This window comes from Molothrus aeneus, chromosome 3, assembly GCF_037042795.1.
Source record: "Molothrus aeneus isolate 106 chromosome 3, BPBGC_Maene_1.0, whole genome shotgun sequence".
Lineage (NCBI taxonomy): Eukaryota > Metazoa > Chordata > Aves > Passeriformes > Icteridae > Molothrus > Molothrus aeneus.
In genome coordinates this window covers 86,852,033-86,869,308 of record NC_089648.1, presented here as the reverse complement: position 1 = coordinate 86,869,308, position 17,276 = coordinate 86,852,033, and the positions used below count along the sequence as shown (strand labels likewise).

At 39.2% G+C, this 17,276-nt stretch overlaps 1 protein-coding gene across 1 annotated transcript; it reads right to left on the bottom strand.

Annotated features, from left to right (window-relative positions):
• Nucleotides 1-342: 342 nt before the first annotated feature.
• On the bottom strand, nt 343-17,063 carry LOC136554294 (elongin-A-like). Its single transcript, XM_066546144.1, has 11 exons — nt 16,959-17,063; nt 10,448-10,504; nt 8,668-8,780; nt 6,931-7,633; nt 5,424-5,523; nt 4,453-4,626; nt 3,808-3,905; nt 2,887-3,067; nt 2,432-2,555; nt 588-706; nt 343-452 (listed from the first exon to the last, which is right to left on the bottom strand). The coding sequence occupies exons 1-11, from the start codon at nt 17,061-17,063 to the stop codon at nt 394-396; spliced, it is 1,833 nt and encodes a 610-aa protein (XP_066402241.1). The 3' UTR covers nt 343-393.
• Nucleotides 17,064-17,276: the final 213 nt, after the last annotated feature.

The following is a 17,276-nucleotide window of genomic DNA, read 5'->3' as shown; positions in this document are numbered from 1 at the left end:
CTCCTTTCAGGTACCCATAGAGAACAATAAGGTTCCCCTCAGCCTCCTTTTCTCCACACTAAAGCACCCCCATTCCCTCAGCCATTCTTAGAAAAACTTGTGCCCCAGACCCTTCACCAGCTTAAACTCATAAATACATCACCTATAAGGGTTCATATAAACTGATTTGTCATTAGTGTGTACTGACCTTATTTCAATTCAAGTAAGAATGCAGCAGTATGAAAGAACTCAGAGGTTTCAGTATTTATTGCTTATTTTTCACGCATGCAATTTTTCAGAACTATTTAACTAAAGCAAATTGACCAGTGCTTACATGAACATTACTTTCATTCATGGTAGCATAATATACATACAGTCACATCAAATAAGCTTCAAATACACAGCCTCATTTTATCATTGTCCAACTCTACTCCTCAGTGCTTTCAATGTTTTCTTCATGATTGGTGCTATTTCTTCAATAACAAAAAAAAGAGACCAGTTAGGATTACAGCTGTGAGCAACTTAAATTGGTATTAGTCTAATACTAAGCATATATTAGGCAGAAGGTTAAAACAATTAAATTGATCATCTTAGGAAATGCCACTTACTTTTGGTAGGCTTCTTTCCATCTTGAATCATGACACCTGAGCTAGAACTTCTACTGTTGCCAGCACGTATCAGATTTGATAATGTGTTATTTCTGTCTCTCATTTCTGGAATCCCTGTTCTTTTAAAACAAGCAAGTTAAGAAAAAAGTTAACATTTAATATCAAGCTACTATTTGCTCTGGCTCATTTTGAAAAAAAAAATCAAAACCAACAGCCTGATTTGGTATATTTAAGGAACTTTATACATTTCAAAGTCATAGGATAATTCAGGTTAGAAGGGATTTCAGATGATCATCTTTTCCATTTTAATTGTTGAACAAATATTACATTTATAAGATTTCATGTCTCCTATTAGTCTTTAAAATCAAATATAATCAGAGTTTGTGACAAATCAAAATGGCCAGCAATACCACTATGATTCATAATGCCCTGTGCTCTAGTTTGCACCTTGTTTTTCCTCTTTGAACACAGCTTAACTGCTAACTAACTCATTGATAGAAAATGAGAGCAAATGTTTAAAAACAAAACCTCTGTACCCGACTAGCAAAAGGTACAGTAACTAACTAAACATCATATTGGAATCCTCAATCAGCAAGACAAGGACTGAGGCAGATACATACACAGAGCTGGTGCCTCCTGCTAAAGAGCATTAACCCAACACAGCATTTAAGTGTCAGCACAGTGTCACCAAGCGTGGCCAGCCCTGTACTCCTCGGAGCCAGACACCGAGGATTCTGCCAGCACTCAGTACCACTGCACCCTGAGTGAGAAGAGCAGCCTGCTAAGGAGCTGCATGTCTGCACACAAATCCTTAGCAGGATTGTTTAGCTCCTGCAAGACCAGCCTCTCAAGTGAGAATTTCACCTACACAAATTCTGCAGCTTAAAAAACCAACAGGTCAAAGTAGTGAAGTTTAACTCATTGTGCCTAAACAAACCCTTTGGTTCTCCAGAAAGCAAACCAATGAGTCTCTTCCAGCTTCTTTCATGTCTGAGAAAAAAAATCATGCAAGGCTTGGTCTACATCATTCAGCTACTGGTCCAGAGATTACTGGAGCACAAAGGACATATATACTTGTATGCTACTGTACTTGAAGCACCTAAACTGGAAAGGCAGGTCTGTCACAATACAGAATCAACCTCCCACTGAGCAGCTGAAAGCAAAAGTGCAACTCAAAGTGCCTTAAGCTACTGCCTTGGTGAAGGACTATCTTTTCAATGGAAATAGTAACAGTATGGAAAGAACCTTCCAAATCTCACAAGCTGAAGGCACAGTTATGAAAATTTATCTGGTATAGAAGTTGTGTTTAAGAAAATTCTTACATCCAGGCCCTTCCTAACCACATGTAAGTATGCCCTTCCATACTTACAACCACCCTGAGCAACAAGTCTGACTTGGCTTCTGAAATTCACAGGGAAGAAAAAAAAAGTATTAAAAGTTCCCAAGGTTCATTCTGGTCAGCTGTATCACACCAGGCAGCTGACTGGGATTTTATCAAAGCAGGAGAACATGTGAGGCTACTAGGCAGGTTAATAGACCCAAAACATCAACAATGGAATTGCCCTAGGATACCAAAGCAGCTTTAGTGCAATCTGGAGAAAAGAAACAGCGTCCACTTACACTCCAGCTGGGAGAGTGAATTCACTGGCACTTGTGAGAAACGTGCAATGACAATGCACACATGGCAGAGGAGTACACAAGACTTAAAAGGCAAGTTTGTTTCTAGCTACTAGACACTTGAAAAAGGAAAGTAAATAGAGTTATGTAGCACTTCAAAATTATTTTACAAGCATGATTTTGAACTGAAAGACACAAACTCAAAAGCATATGTACATAGCACTTACTTGCACTTCCCTGTGGGATGAAGCTGGATGACAGGTCCTGCTGCCCCATGGATTTCTTGCTGTCGGCAAAGGTTCCTGGGTGGTTTTGCTGCCCCAATCACATAAGCCATTTTTACTTGCCTTCCTAATATAGAAGCAAGGAGCAGAGGATACATAACTTTTCATATCCTTTATGTCCAAAACTCTTTGCATTGCATCTTAGAATCCTTAGTCCAACCAATAAGGTAAGATTTGTCTGATGCATAATATTTGCAGGATACACCAACGTATTGTATTAACACATCTGTTTATTTTTAAGCAAATTTTAATTTAAGAGTAAGTGTTTGTTCTTGATGATTTCTCCTGGAAGTACAGCATTAGTACTCACTGCAAAGAAATCACTAAACCAAACATATTGTCAAGAACAGCAGAAGAGACTGGGTTTTTTAAGTGGAAGAGCTAACCAGAGATTTTACCTTTTGGTTTCTCAGACTGAGCTGAAAGAATATTTTTTGTAAGGATCTTCAGTTTTTCTTCTCTCTGATTAAACAGTCTCCAGTACATTTCACGCCAAGACTCATATTCCAGAAGGCTCTCATTTTTAAAGGCTCTTTGGCAGTGTTTCTTCCACAAGTGGTCAGCCTCTTTTATAAACATCTAATTTAAAACACAGACATCTTAAATCAGAGATTTAAAAATAACATTTTCAAAAGTACCTATTCTCTGAGCCTACAGACAAAACCCAAACCTTTGGTGGAAGAAGGTGCAGAGCAAATCCCACCACACGTGCTGACACAGGTACCCACACTGTGGCAATACCATGCAGGGACACTGACTGCAGCCTGGAAACGACACAGCTTCAAGCAGCAGAGCTGGAGTCAGCGAGCCACGCTTACAGGCCAGACTTGTTTCTGCAGCACAGGCTCAGGCCACTCCAGCTCTCAACTTGAAGCACACAGAGGAAAGGCTAACTTGCCCTCCAAAGGACTGCATACTCAGAACATCAATGTCCAAGTGCATCATGGAGCTCAAGTCCCAACAGTGCAGGTAAATCTACCACATACACGAAATCTCACTCCAGCTACTTCCTGACTGATATGTTTTGCAGGCTTAGTATTTTGTAACTTGAATACAGTTGGTTCTGACTTTCCCAGATATTTCAGTGGTAAATACTATGGTCACCTTTTTTCTTTCTTACTATCAGAAATACTCTTGTATACATACTGTCTTTCACTTAGTCATCAGTAGTAATTCTCCTGAATGGTTTAAACTTGAGAAAGGGGGACTTAATAATGACAGCTGAATTCAAAGAAATTAGTATGCAAGATAGAAAACCAGTGCAGCCCATGGAGTTAGGGAACTCTGTGGTTTCCCAAATTTAACAAGGCAGAATTTACCAGATTACATTTCTCTACTCGAAACAACTGCTCTGGTGTGCAACGTGCTAGCACAGGCTCAAGAATTTCAAAGGGCACACCTCCTGCTTCTTGTAGCACTACAAAAGAGGACAGTACTTTCAGTATCTCACTTATTTTACTCAATGGGTAACACCACTCAGTTTAAAAATAAAAACACAAGTTAATTTTAGCAAGCACTAACACAACATCCTATGCCAGGCTATGAAAATATTTAAAAGTCAGCAGTTCCGTACTGACTAGCAGTTATACTTGAGGATGGATAAAGCATCTTTGAATAGTAATTGCCCCATCTTTTACTGATATGCATAATTTCCTCCTCTGCCTATGCAATGAAGAATGTCTTGATCACAATAAACATGGGGGTGGAGGGGCAGAATTTTTAGTTTATCATTTATAGGACATTATTTTATGTAAACTTGGACCTTTAAAATTGTAACTTTGCAAAACAAAGCTACATTTTAGCACAGCCATCAATCCATTTCTGCAACTGCTTTTCACCCTGCTCCAAGTCACCATTTGAAGGGAGGGACAATATATTTTAGTAGGCCAGTGGTTGGCATGGAGGAAAAAAAAATCTCATACCCCTAATAGTCACAAGTGCTACAAATCCCCTGAAGTACTCACACTCAATATTGTTGTGAAGCATGCGGACACACTGCTCATGCAGCGTAAGCATCTTGGAAAGGCAGACTGCCTTGGAGCCTGAGTAAACCTGCATTTTGGAGTTCAGTCTCTGCCCTGTGAATTGAACTATCTCATTGACTTGCTGGGGTGCTTCTACAGCCGGTACTGTGAATGCTGCAAGCAAAACATCAGGCAGGTTTCACAAGGCTTTAAACATTCAGCTCTGAGATAAACATAAATGACCTTTACTTACATATACAAAGTATTTTCTTAATAAAAAGTTACTGCATTACAGCATGGGACCCTTGCCCGTATTGTAAATTGCAGAAGTCCATTCACCATTATCTAACTCCAAGATGTACACTGCAAGTTGAGCTGCACCAACTCAAACCAGCCCTACATTATTTATCTCCAGTCTACATGAGCTGTATTCACATCTCAATTGCTCTGTTACCCATCCACAGAACTTTACTAATCATTCTGAGTTATCTTAGGGAAGCCAGAAGCTTCAACAGCAGCAATGTTTCAAGACCCAGTGGTAGGAAGCCACATGAGAAGAGCTGCTAGGGAACCACTGGTACTTTATGCCACCTACCTATAATGATACTAGTGGTTCCTATGCCAAAGCTGGACCTAGTGCCTCATATATTTGTTTTACCTAAGATCATTTCTGCTAAGGCTTTGCCTGCTCTAAGTACAGACATGAGTAAAGATAAATGGAGCCTGTAGAACAGCCCCTTGGTTTATGCCTTCTCCAAGTCTGTGGTAACCTTCCTCAGTAAGACATTAGAAGGAAGGTCTTATAACTCCCTTCAGCTTCAACAGAGTTTTGACAGATGAGGAAGTGAGGCCCCTCTTTGCCATGGACTGATGAGCTAATACAGCTTATTGGAAAAGGGGATAAAACATTTCTATGCCGACCTATAAACACCTGCACTATTTCACATTTATCAGCCTTGTCTATTACTTACCTGTAAAGTCTGCAGCACATGGGGGAGATGATTCTGAGATGCCCGGCAGAGTCTTAGGTAGTGGAGTATTAAGAAGCTCTTGGAGGGATGCCACTTTGGCCTGTGCACAGTTAAGGAAAGATTGCTTCAATATTATAAATTCAGGGTTAACCAGGCTTAAAATAAGCTACAATAAACCCCCAAACATTTATGCAAATCCCAAAATTAACTAGGATAACTAGAACTCTTGCTTTTCTACACTAACTTTTACTCACAGGATTACTTTGCAGTATATCCTTTTATACTCCACTTACCAACACTATACCACAAAAGGAACTGAGTGGGACATCTGCAATTAGCACACAGAAAGATTAAAGAACAGAGTAGATATGTAGAGCTAACAGGCTTTCAGATAAATCACTACTGAGGCATGCAACGAATGAGGTAAAACTGCAAGATGACAAAAGCATAATTCTAAAAGACAAGAAACAGCTTTACACCTAGTCCTATCAAGTCTCCTAGATCACATTCAGTAAGCCATTCAGCCTAAAACATTCACAGCTAACTCCCTAAAAAGGGATTTAAAGATGCAGCAGCCTGTTATGTATGAGTCCCTATAAATGGATCAGGTGCAACATCTAAATTGCATCTTGAGTGTCCTCCAATTGCAAGCCAGGCACTTACAAATTTTGGGCAAGTCAGCCCAAAATTTGAATTCCCCCACTTCATTTAAGTATCTATAGTAACTTTTCACAACTGCTTGAATATCTGAGGTTTTTCCTCAAACAGTTTATGTTAGAGTATCATACATAAGCCTCTACATTAATATTTCCTCATCTGGGACAGAAGATACCATATTCAGATTGCAGATCTTCCGTAATAAAAAAAGCCTAAAGCTTTCACATCACAGTGAAGATATAAATCTGAAGATAACCCTAATTTTCAGTGCACAAAAGGTCTTCATTTAAAAGGTTTAATTCAAACATATTTTTGGATACATATTTCCTCAGAGGAGCTACTTAAGCTTTTTGCATTTCAAGAGACTAGGACAGCTCAGATTATTGTATGTATAATCTAGTTCTATATGCAATAATGCATTTAAAGAATGTTCAGTTCCACTGCAAACATTAACATTCACTATTAAAGAACCATAGCATCTGACAAAAGGACTGTTTTATACACAAAGAGCTGCAGCAGCCACAAACCAGGACAGTCAAGAAAGAAAAAGGTGGATGTCTTCGAAAGGTAACTGCCTTTGCACTTTGAAAGTCAAATGCAGATTAATTGGTAAGGGGCAAACACCATAGTAATATTGGAAACAATGCTAAAAATACAAGTAATTAAATTAAAAACTGTATCTCTTTTCTCCCCAATATTGTCATTATTGGCAATTGCAACGCAGCTGATACATCAGTCATGCAATCTGTTCCTTCAAATAAACACAGATAAATTTCAGTGAAATTAAAAGTCTAAAGCACTTGTTTGTCTGCTGTTTATCTGCTTTTATCTCAACCCTGTAGGGATTTACCTTTTTACTCAGAGTTTCTGATTGATCACTCTCACATTTTTTTACATCTTCAACTCCCTCTTCTGCCTGAGAAAGTTTTGAAGTCTTTTGTAGTAATGAGCTGTTCTTCTCTTCACTGCACTTTTTTGGCTGTGCACCTGTAGAACAAGCTTTTCTCTTTCTTTTGTTGGTAACCTCATCATAAGTAAGATAAGATTCAAAAGACATAGTAGGGGGTTCAAATTCCTCATCACTAGATGATTTGGCTTGGTCTTTCATGACAAGATTTTGTTTTGGTTTCTTCACACGTTTAGGATTTCTCTGTTTGGAAGCATCCTTACTAGGCTTTTGTTTCAGGGACAATAAGCCTTCATTGGCTGCAGAGGAATGCTGCTTCTTTGAAATTGTCTTTCTCTCTGTGGAGGTGCTCCCTTTGAACTCACTTTCTTTAGCCTGAGAATTGGTATCCTGGGAAGCATGCTTAGAACCACTGCTGCTACATACTTTATTATCACATTCTTTTGGAGACTCAGAATTTGTACTTTGATGAGTCTTTTCACTACAAATATGCTCCTTATTCAGCTTTGTAGTAATGGGAGCACTGCTGGAACTTGTAAAGGCTGGTACAGATGTTTCAGGCTTCTCTGAAGGCTTAATCTCCTGGGAAACAGAATATTTCATCTCATGTTTTTCTTTTTCATTATTTTTTCTTCCCCTGCGATCACTGCAACGATAAAAAAATTGCATCCCATTCTCTAGCTGATGCTAAATTCTTAAACAATCTGGTTTTCCAATATTAGTAAAACTAAAAGCATAAAATCACACCATGTGTCAGTGTCACAAAACCCAGAACTTAGTTCTGCACTGTTCTTAATCTTCCATTATCAGTACAGAATCACAGAGCTCTTGGGTCCAGCACTGCTAAATATTGAAACAAGAATTGATAGCAAAACAAGCCTGAGCAGGAAAACAAACCTGACAGTACTATCTGCTTATCACAGGCTGGAAACCACTTTTCACAAAGCTTCCCTGCATGCTTTATAACAAAGACATTGTGCTTGAAATAACTAGGAGTCAGAAAAATTTACAACATGTTCTGTAGGTGAAACAGATTAACAGGTCAGCCTTTATGATTTGCTTATCACAGGTTCTACTATTTTACTTTACTGTCATTTGAACAACTTCAGATTTAAAATGCACTATTTAGTCAAAGTATTCCCTTGGCTTTCTCAGCTCAACTGTTTGGAACTGTTGGAACTCCATGAAACATACAAAGCAGAGCAGGCCTGGCCATGGCAGTGGTGGCTGCTTCAGTCTCAGAAGAAACTGCATCTCTTCACTGTGCCTCCTCCAGTGTTGGACAGCCCTCTCAGTCCACAGGAACATTACAAGAAAAACCTCTATACAACCACATCACTGGAGAGCTGCCTCATTTAACCACCACCTCTGGGAAGAAAGAGCAAGTTTCCCAACTTCCTCAAGTGCAGAGCAGTGCCCATCATGGTTTAGTCCTGCTTGCACCAGCTGGGACCTAAGAACTTGTGACACTCACAAAAAGCAGCTGAAGTCAGAGAACCAACTGGCTAGTTGACCAATAATGGTTTGATTGTTTTGCTCATATTTTACAGCTGCATTCTCTTAATTCACATTCCAATTCAACATACATATGGCATTCCAAACACCCTCCTAATTTGCCAATCTGTATTTTCAAATTACACTACAATATAATTAACTTCAAAGAAAAAAGTTCACACCTACCTTTTATTTTCTGGAGAAATAAGCTTTTTCCACTGTTTTAACAGACTTTTAGCTACATTCCCAGCAGTGGCATGTTCCCTAAAACTTTTAACTGTTTTGTCTATGCCAGTTTCCTGTTGAAGATAATGCAAGAAAGATGGGCAGAATAAATCACAACTCTCCTCCCAAATAAAACCTCCTCTACAACTGCTACAAACAGTATTAGCCTAGTATTCAGAGCAGTCCTATGGCAAAGAATAAATGCCCTCTTTATACTGCAAACAGAATTGAAGCAAGTAGTTATTTATAACCAAATATGGGGAACAAAATGCAGGCTTAATTCATAAAACTGAGGTAAGTAATTTTCCTCCATTAAATGTACATACTTCAGGAATTTCACTTCTCTCAAATGCTTAAGCCCACAACATGCATCAATTCAAATTTCCTTTAGGCTTATGAAGTACATTTGAGCATATTAGAGAGCATATATGTTTGGCATGGTGTAATACAAAATACATCTCAATCAGCAGTACAGGGTTGAAGGGTCAGAGCAGCAGAGTTATTTTCTCAACATCATTGTGTCTTCAAATCTCATTTGAGTGTGTTTTGTTTAAGCAAAAATATCTTGCAGACTTTGAGTGTTTGTAGAATCACAGGTGATTTTAATAATGTATTATCTGTAAACATCTGATTCACAAACCCTCACTTTTAAGATGAGGCAAAATATGGAATTCAGTATGTTCACTGCAACCTGTGAACAACTAAAAACTATACTCCTGTGAAGTCTGAGCTATACACGTTACTCCCACATAAGCAGCTCAGCCTGCAGAAAGGACTTGCTTAAATTCACTTCAAGTATATTTAGCTTGTATATAATTTGAGCAACCTGATTTGGTAAGTCAGTCATTGCAAACAGATGGAAGAAATCTGGGGGGACTACTTCATAAAGCTATTTATGTTCCTCAAATGCATTAAAAATACGTGGAGCCCTCTGCTGTAAGACATCACTTTCCTCTATTTGACTTGAAGGCTTCCATCAAAATCTGTCCCATTATAAAGCATGCAAAAATTCTGGGAACATGAATCATCTGCAGGAACCCTTTGTCATTTTAAACAACTAATTGCAATGTGAGACTATGTATTTTTATTGGAAAACAAAATAAATATTGCTTCATTTCAGTAGAAGTTTGCCTGTGTCTAGGCAGACAAATGCCTTTACCTGAACAGGTATTGAAATATCTTGGCAACTACATTTTTCCTCTTACTCTGCAAAGAATTCTCTCACAAAAACAACATTTTTTTTCTTTTCAAAACACAGACACGTTGCTTATAATAGCTAGAAGCTTCACAGACCAGTGTGAGAATATCTAATACAGAATTTTACAGGATGCAGCGTGGATGACGATAATAGTCACAGGAATCATTATTAGGGATTCCTCCTCTTTAAATGCAAGAAACTAACTTTAAGCTGCTAATGAAAGATAGGAGAGTTAGACAACTGACTTAAAGAATGGTTCACCCATATTTGCTTTAAGCATTGACTGAAGGCAGTTTTACACTAAAAAAAAGCCAACCTGATAAGCAAAGTGTCCTCTATATGCTCAGTTTCCTATCACTGTTGACATAATACTGCATCCATCAAGCTGGATGACCCACTTTTGGGAAATTAATCTAACCAAACAGGATATAAATTTAAAATTATAAAATGAAACATGTTCACCACTTCTACAAATGCACACTCTTGACATTTACATAGTAATTCACTGTAGAAGAGTGCAATGTATTATTACTGATCACTTACCACTAAAATATCCAGCGATAAATCCAAACCTTGTAGTGCCTTAAGTGTTTTTATAATCTGGAAGGAAACATCAGATTTTTTGTTTTAAACAAATGCTTGGAAATCTTATTCTGTTCCTCTCATCCTCATTCACATATTTAATCCAAAAACACACAACAGTGTTAAAAGGAACATCCAGTAACTCCTGGAAAACATGAGCACTCCTTTACTGCACATCAAGCAGTGTTTGCAGTCAGTGCTGTGAACCAGTACAGTCCTGCCAACCCCTCAATTTCAGTAACAACAGAAAATCCAGTAAATAGTTTGAATTTACTGCTACAGAGATTACAGTAAATATCAGTAACACAGCAGTAGAGGCTACATATATACGCCTACTCATCCTGTGGCAGTGGCCTTCATTTGCCACAGAGCCAGTACAAAAGCTGCATTGTGCAAAGCCACCAAGCAAAAATCAGCAAGCCTCAGAGTCAGCAGCACTACTCCATCAATCCAGGTCAAGAAAGGACAATAGAGCTGGTGCAAGCCCAGACTGCACAAAATAAGGTTTTGAAAACATAACTGCAATTTGAATTTTAACAAAACAAGCTTGAGCTAGAACAACTGTTTCCTTTTGCGCTGTCAAAGCTTACACCTGTTACCAAACACAACACTTCCATAAAAGCAGGAAAGATTTTTTCATGTACAAAAATACTCATCTTTCCATGAGAAGTGTTTTAATAACAAAGAAGTCACATTTATAAGCAGAGTATAAATTTCAACAGCAGTATAACCCAATTTATTTGGCAATGGGTAGCATATAGCATCCCAGTCTTGCAGCTAACCATACACAGCAAATTTTCTTATCTGTCATTGTTTAAGAATGGCATTCCCCAATTTAGAGTTGCCACTAAAATACTCCCAACCACACACATGAAGCTATGCTACAGAGATGACAGAATTAATGTACAACTGAAATACCAGCATTTCAGAGGGCTTTCACAAAGCCTGAAATACTAGTCAAGTATTTCAGATCATTGACACTTCTCAGTGTAACAGCAGGAACACAAAACACACTACCCAGAAATCTTCTGACAACAAAAGCAGCTATAATAATTTAAATAAATGATGAACTGTCATTTATTATATTAGATACTGTTTCTGAAATGGCACTGCAGGTGGTGGAAGAGGTACTAAAAATGAAAAGCAAGCTCAAAGAAACAATTTCCAAGTTGCACTCCAGAGATATATTGCTCTACTATTGCTCTAAGTCTCATTGCTCCTATAATGCATTTGAGTAGTGGAATCCCACACTTGACACTGATCTTCATTGTGTTCAGTGGGCTCTATCTACATGCCTGGCATGCAGCTCTTCTGTAAATCATCCACCCTGAAACAGCACTTCTGAGTCTAAACAAGCACAGCAGAAATGCTTCACAGCCTGGGAAAATGTGAGACAAGGTAAAACATACAGCTAGGACCAGAGGCAACAAATCAAATCTCTCCCAAAAAGTTCAGCTAGCTACAAAATGGCAGGAGACCTAAAAAAAAAAAAAAAAATTAATTTTTAAAAAAGCTTCCTTACCAAGATTTCAGAACCAGCACAAAAGCCATATGAAGTTCTGCTTATCTTAAAATAAGGCAATCGCCAAGAAAAATTGCAAATTGCAGTTGTTCACAATGTTGACATAGTTTTTAATGCTTGAGATGATCAGTGCCAAGTTAGTTCACTTTTATTTAATTAAAAGAATTTATATCCTCATTGATTAAATTTATTTTGCAATGAAAAAGTAAGTAACCCACTGCTGACATGTTATATTGTGATATTTAACATGTCTAGATAATCAAGCAATGCAAACCACTGGGAGTAAATCCCTTTTATTTTGCCAGAGACAAACATATTTGTGAAAGAATACTAAGGATGTTTTCATCAAGATACAGAGAATAGGGGTTTTGAATAGTTTCTCTTGATGGATTTTGGACTAAGTTAATTCATAAAGCCAAGTTTATTTCAGAAGAAAAAATTCAGGAAGCAGGCAATTACTATGCATACAACTTCAAACCAACAGGCTAAATTACAAAAGCACCTAGATGACAAGCATGTTCAAAAGCAGTCAACACATTTTAATGAAAAACAAAACTTGCAAAGTCTCCTAAACTACAGACCACATTGCTCATTTGGGTTACTTGGAATGTGTATCACATTTGGAAAACTAAGACAAAAAACACTGTTTCATTTTAAAAAATAGAAAAAATGGATCAGACACACTGATAAGGATTTTAGAAGTGATACCAACCACTTAGAAGCAGGGAACAGCTCAGGCTGCAGGGCAATCAGCAGCTCTGCACGTGCAGGACTAGTACAAGACTCTGTTCTGTACCTGGACAAAGTAAATGGCCACATCCAGCCTGCCAGTAGGAATCACACATCTCCAAGTTCTTGGGATGTAGAACCAAACTTACAGAAACAATCAGAAAATAAGCAAATAAAATTTGTGGCAAGCATCCGTAGCAGCAGAGAAACTTTGTGTTTATCCTATTTGCTAGAGATCTCTGATTTCTCTACCAAAGACAAAGCACAAATACCAAGCTCCCGTATTATCTATTGGGCTTTGGAGAAAGGTATACTGTGATCCACAAGATACAGCAAAGTCTATCACCAAAACCAGAGCTTGCTAGAAACACCAACTTTGTTGTCCTGATACCTATATATAGTATACCATTATAATTATCGCATAAAATAAGGCAAAAGGATGAAGTCTGTTCTGAGCAGGCCTTTAAAAACAAAACAAAGACTGATCTTTCTCTAACCATTGCTTTTACCACAGCATTTGTGGCCTATCTGGCTCTTATCTCACTGGACTGGATCTAGCAATTTCTTCAGGGAAGACCTTCCATATACACACAATACATATGTACCCCTCCACTGGTTTTCAGACTATTTTACCTCACATACCACTATCAGCTATATCCTTGTGGAAAAACTCTATCTACTTTAAAAGAGACTGTAAACTTCATAGAAAAAATCTGAAAAAAATTTATCTTCATATACAATTCCTAAACTAGTCTACATAATTCCTAAATTCTGATTTATAAAGAACAATCAAAACCCTATAGGACAGGGGGTTTTCTCATAAAATACATCCCAAGAAAAAACAAGACCTAGGTCTTCATGCAATATAAACAGGCAAAGCCTTATGGACAAACTCAGAGCTTGCACCTACATAGTGGTGTGAGACAAAAGCAAAGATCACAGTAGGAACAAAAGCAAGAAAACAATCAGGGAGGAAGGGAAAGCAGGCTGGAATTTGGAAAGCAGAGATCACTGGTAATAAGCAATGGGAAAGAAGCACGTAAGCAAACAAAATTTTCCAGAGCTAGAACTGAAAGCAGAGTGGTAACAACAGCTGCCAGGTGCACTGGGTTTGGGCAATTTCCACTACACCACTCTTGCTCCATCATCCTTCATCCAAGTGCTGTACAGTCTCCTCTTATTTTCCTCTCTGAGCCTGGAGCCTCAGGAAGGATGTGACCCACTAACAGGCTCCCAGACCATCTGTCCTCAGGGGACAACATTTCTCTATATTAACTCCTGTTCCCTCTCTTCACTCAATAGTTGCATTTCCCTTTCAAAGAGATGCCTATGATTCTTTAGCTTATTCTCTTCTATAACAAAGCCTGTTATATTGACCTATATTGAAATTCCATCAGGTCAATAACTTCTGGCTGAGCTAGACAACTCATTTGAAAGAGTACCAAGACTTTGAGGAAAACACCTTAGAAAAACCCAACTCTGTCCCAAGCAGATAATCCCTATATCCTCAGCTAACAAAAAAAAAAAAAAAGAAAACCTGAACAAATACCCTCTCAAAAAAAAACCAAGCACAGCTGTTCACCTAAAACAATTGCTTAGCTTTGTGTTCAGCTACTAAATCTAATGATCTGGTAATTACCTAAAGGAGCTTTCTTCCAATCATCTTACACAATACAGAAATAAATGTAAATACTAATCACACACTTTACCTTGGCTCTTTAGTTTCATTAAGTTATGCTAGCCAGAGCTACAGCCATTCTCTGGCTATCTTATAATCTTTCCAGCTAGACCAGTGTTGTTTTTAAAAGCAGTCCTCAGAACAGGACACAATATTCCTGTGATTGCCCCTCTAATGCTATACAGCAATAATAACATAACCCTGCTAAGCTACCCAAAGATAGCATTTACCCCATAAGCCACTGCACTCTACTGCAATTTCATGCTCAACTGGTAATACATCAGAGCTCCAAATCATTTTCTGAGTCAATGCTTTCCAAAATACAGTCTCCTATGCTGAATGACCTATATTCATAGCTCCTAGCTGTGACTTTCCATTGAGCCATGGTAAAACATGTGTTGCTCAAATGAATGTAGCCTACCACATGATCAAATTTGGTTTCTAGAAGGGACTCACTTCATTTCATACAAATGACTTCAGTATGGGTAGCATTTCCCTACAATGTTTGTTGTCTTCTAAATTAAGTAAGTTTCAGCAGCATCATGTCACAAAGAGATGCATAATCACTCTCCTACCCCCCAAAAAACCACCACAAACCCACAACCCAGCATTGTTTCCTTATGAGGTCTGGCACTTATTTTTGGCAAGTGCAGCTGAAATCAGTTTCATATATTGTATCAGGCCCATGCCACTGCTGCTCTAATCAGCATCATACAGAAGCAAGTCAAATGCCTTGAAGCTTGCCTACACTAATTCACAACAATTAGTGTCAGCCAAACACAATTTGAGATAGATTTGGCAGAGACATAACATCTCACGGAGTGGTATGGATCACAGCACCACCCTTCAATTCTACATCAGGTACAATACAGGCATCTTAACATCATGCATCATTCCTGTATGATCAATGCCAATGAAGACCATCTCACTGATCTTTAATGCTAGCACAGTACTTTTTCCCACACCTTCCCTGGAACCATAAGCATCATTCAATAACTGTTCTTTCCTTTGTCAATTCTCTGAAAACTCAGTGGGTACCTATCAAACCTCACACATCAAGAAACTTTTGAAATGGGACAACTGATGTTCTTTGTGGTTATCAAAAACTTTTTAGCAATATTAAAAAGTCCAAAGACAAATATTCTCAGTATGGAACAGAAGTATTTGACAACAACAACACTTGCCTACATATACATCTGTGATATTGATTTGCAATTCTTTTCACAAATTTCTAGAACTCACTTTTTTGCCTTTAAAGATACTAACCACATAATTTCTCTTGTTAGATTCAACTTCTGTAAGGAGCACCTTTCATGACTGCCAATTTACAGCTATCAGTTTCTCACTTTCCCTGCCACTCCTCAGGCTGTGTTACCCATTAATACTTCTATTTCACTACACAGTTTTACCAGGGACAGAAGTGCTGCAGCACCACCATTAGCTCCACTTTACACAGCACCTACTTGCAGCTATGCCACATAAAAACATTGTCTCTGCTCCCTTAATGAATCCAAATTAGCCAGAGTTGTTCTGATTTTTCCCTTTAGTAGAATGCTTTGAAACTTACTGGTTTGGGATTACTTAAAAACTTATTACTTCTAGAATTATTTTCTTTTCCTTTGCTACCTCTTGTTCAAATAGTGTATCAACACTAATCCCAAGTACAAATTCAGACACTGTAATAGCTGATTGCTCCTGTAGCATATGAAGAGATTTTAGGCTAATTGAACTGCAAATTAAAACTTCTGAAGAAGCACCTACACAGATATTGTCTACATCACAATTCAAGAAGATAAGCCATTATTGGCTATGAAAACCAGTATTTCTTCTGTATGCATACACACATACTTTGAAAACACACTGGAAAGATGATTAATAGCTAAGATTCTCATCAACTACCAAATACGATGCCATTTTTACTGCTGCCCTCTGCCTCCAACCAAAAACTTCTATCAAGTTTTAATTTCTTTGAAGCCCATAAAGATAAAAGCACCCTGTATTTTCAAACTGAACGTGACCCTCCAAAAATTGAATTTAAAAAAAAAAACAAACCAAGCAGAAACCACACCACTGTTTCGAATACACCTTCTTCAGTCAAATATAACTTATTATTTCATAAAACGTTGAGGCCAATTGGCACACGCTATTGGCTTCCATTTCCTTGGGAGTGCCGGCTGCTGCTCAGAGAGCGGGGCGTGCCTTGGTGTCCCCTGTGCACCTTGGTCCCCTCTGCCCGTCCAAAGCCCGGTGCAGCCTCAGCACCGGCTCTGATCGCGCTCCCCACTCATCTCTGCCTGCCTCAGGTGTCCCTTAGCTACTCCCCACAGCTACTGAGCAGCCCGGCCACCCTACAGGACTTGTTTCACAAGAACAGCTTAGTCCTCCTTGGACCAGGAAGAACAAGGCAGGGCATCAGAGGCGCCGCTCCTCTTTGATGTGTGCCGCTAAAACCAAGCAGAAGCGCCCATTTCGCACAGAAAAGCTCCTATGAACACAGAAACAGCAGCCCAGCAGCTGCTGCGCTGGGCCTCCGCGCCGGGTACCTCCGCGGGCTGCCGCGCACGGCGCAGCCGCTCCTGCAACCCCAGCACGCTCCGCCCCTTCTCCGCCACGGCACCACCGCCACCACTCCGCCCTTTCTCCGCCATGGCAGCGCCGCTCCGCCCTTTCTCCGCCTCGGCACCGCCGCCGGGGCTCCTCTATCACCGCCCAGCCTTCTTGTAGCTGCACCCGCTCCGCCATTGGCCGTTCATCCCGGCCGAGCTGGTTGTTGGCCGCCCAGTTACCAGCAGTAACAGCGCGCATTGTGTGCTTTCCTCTGACCCGCTGGGCTCCATTTGATCGCGCAGTGCGGTACTGAG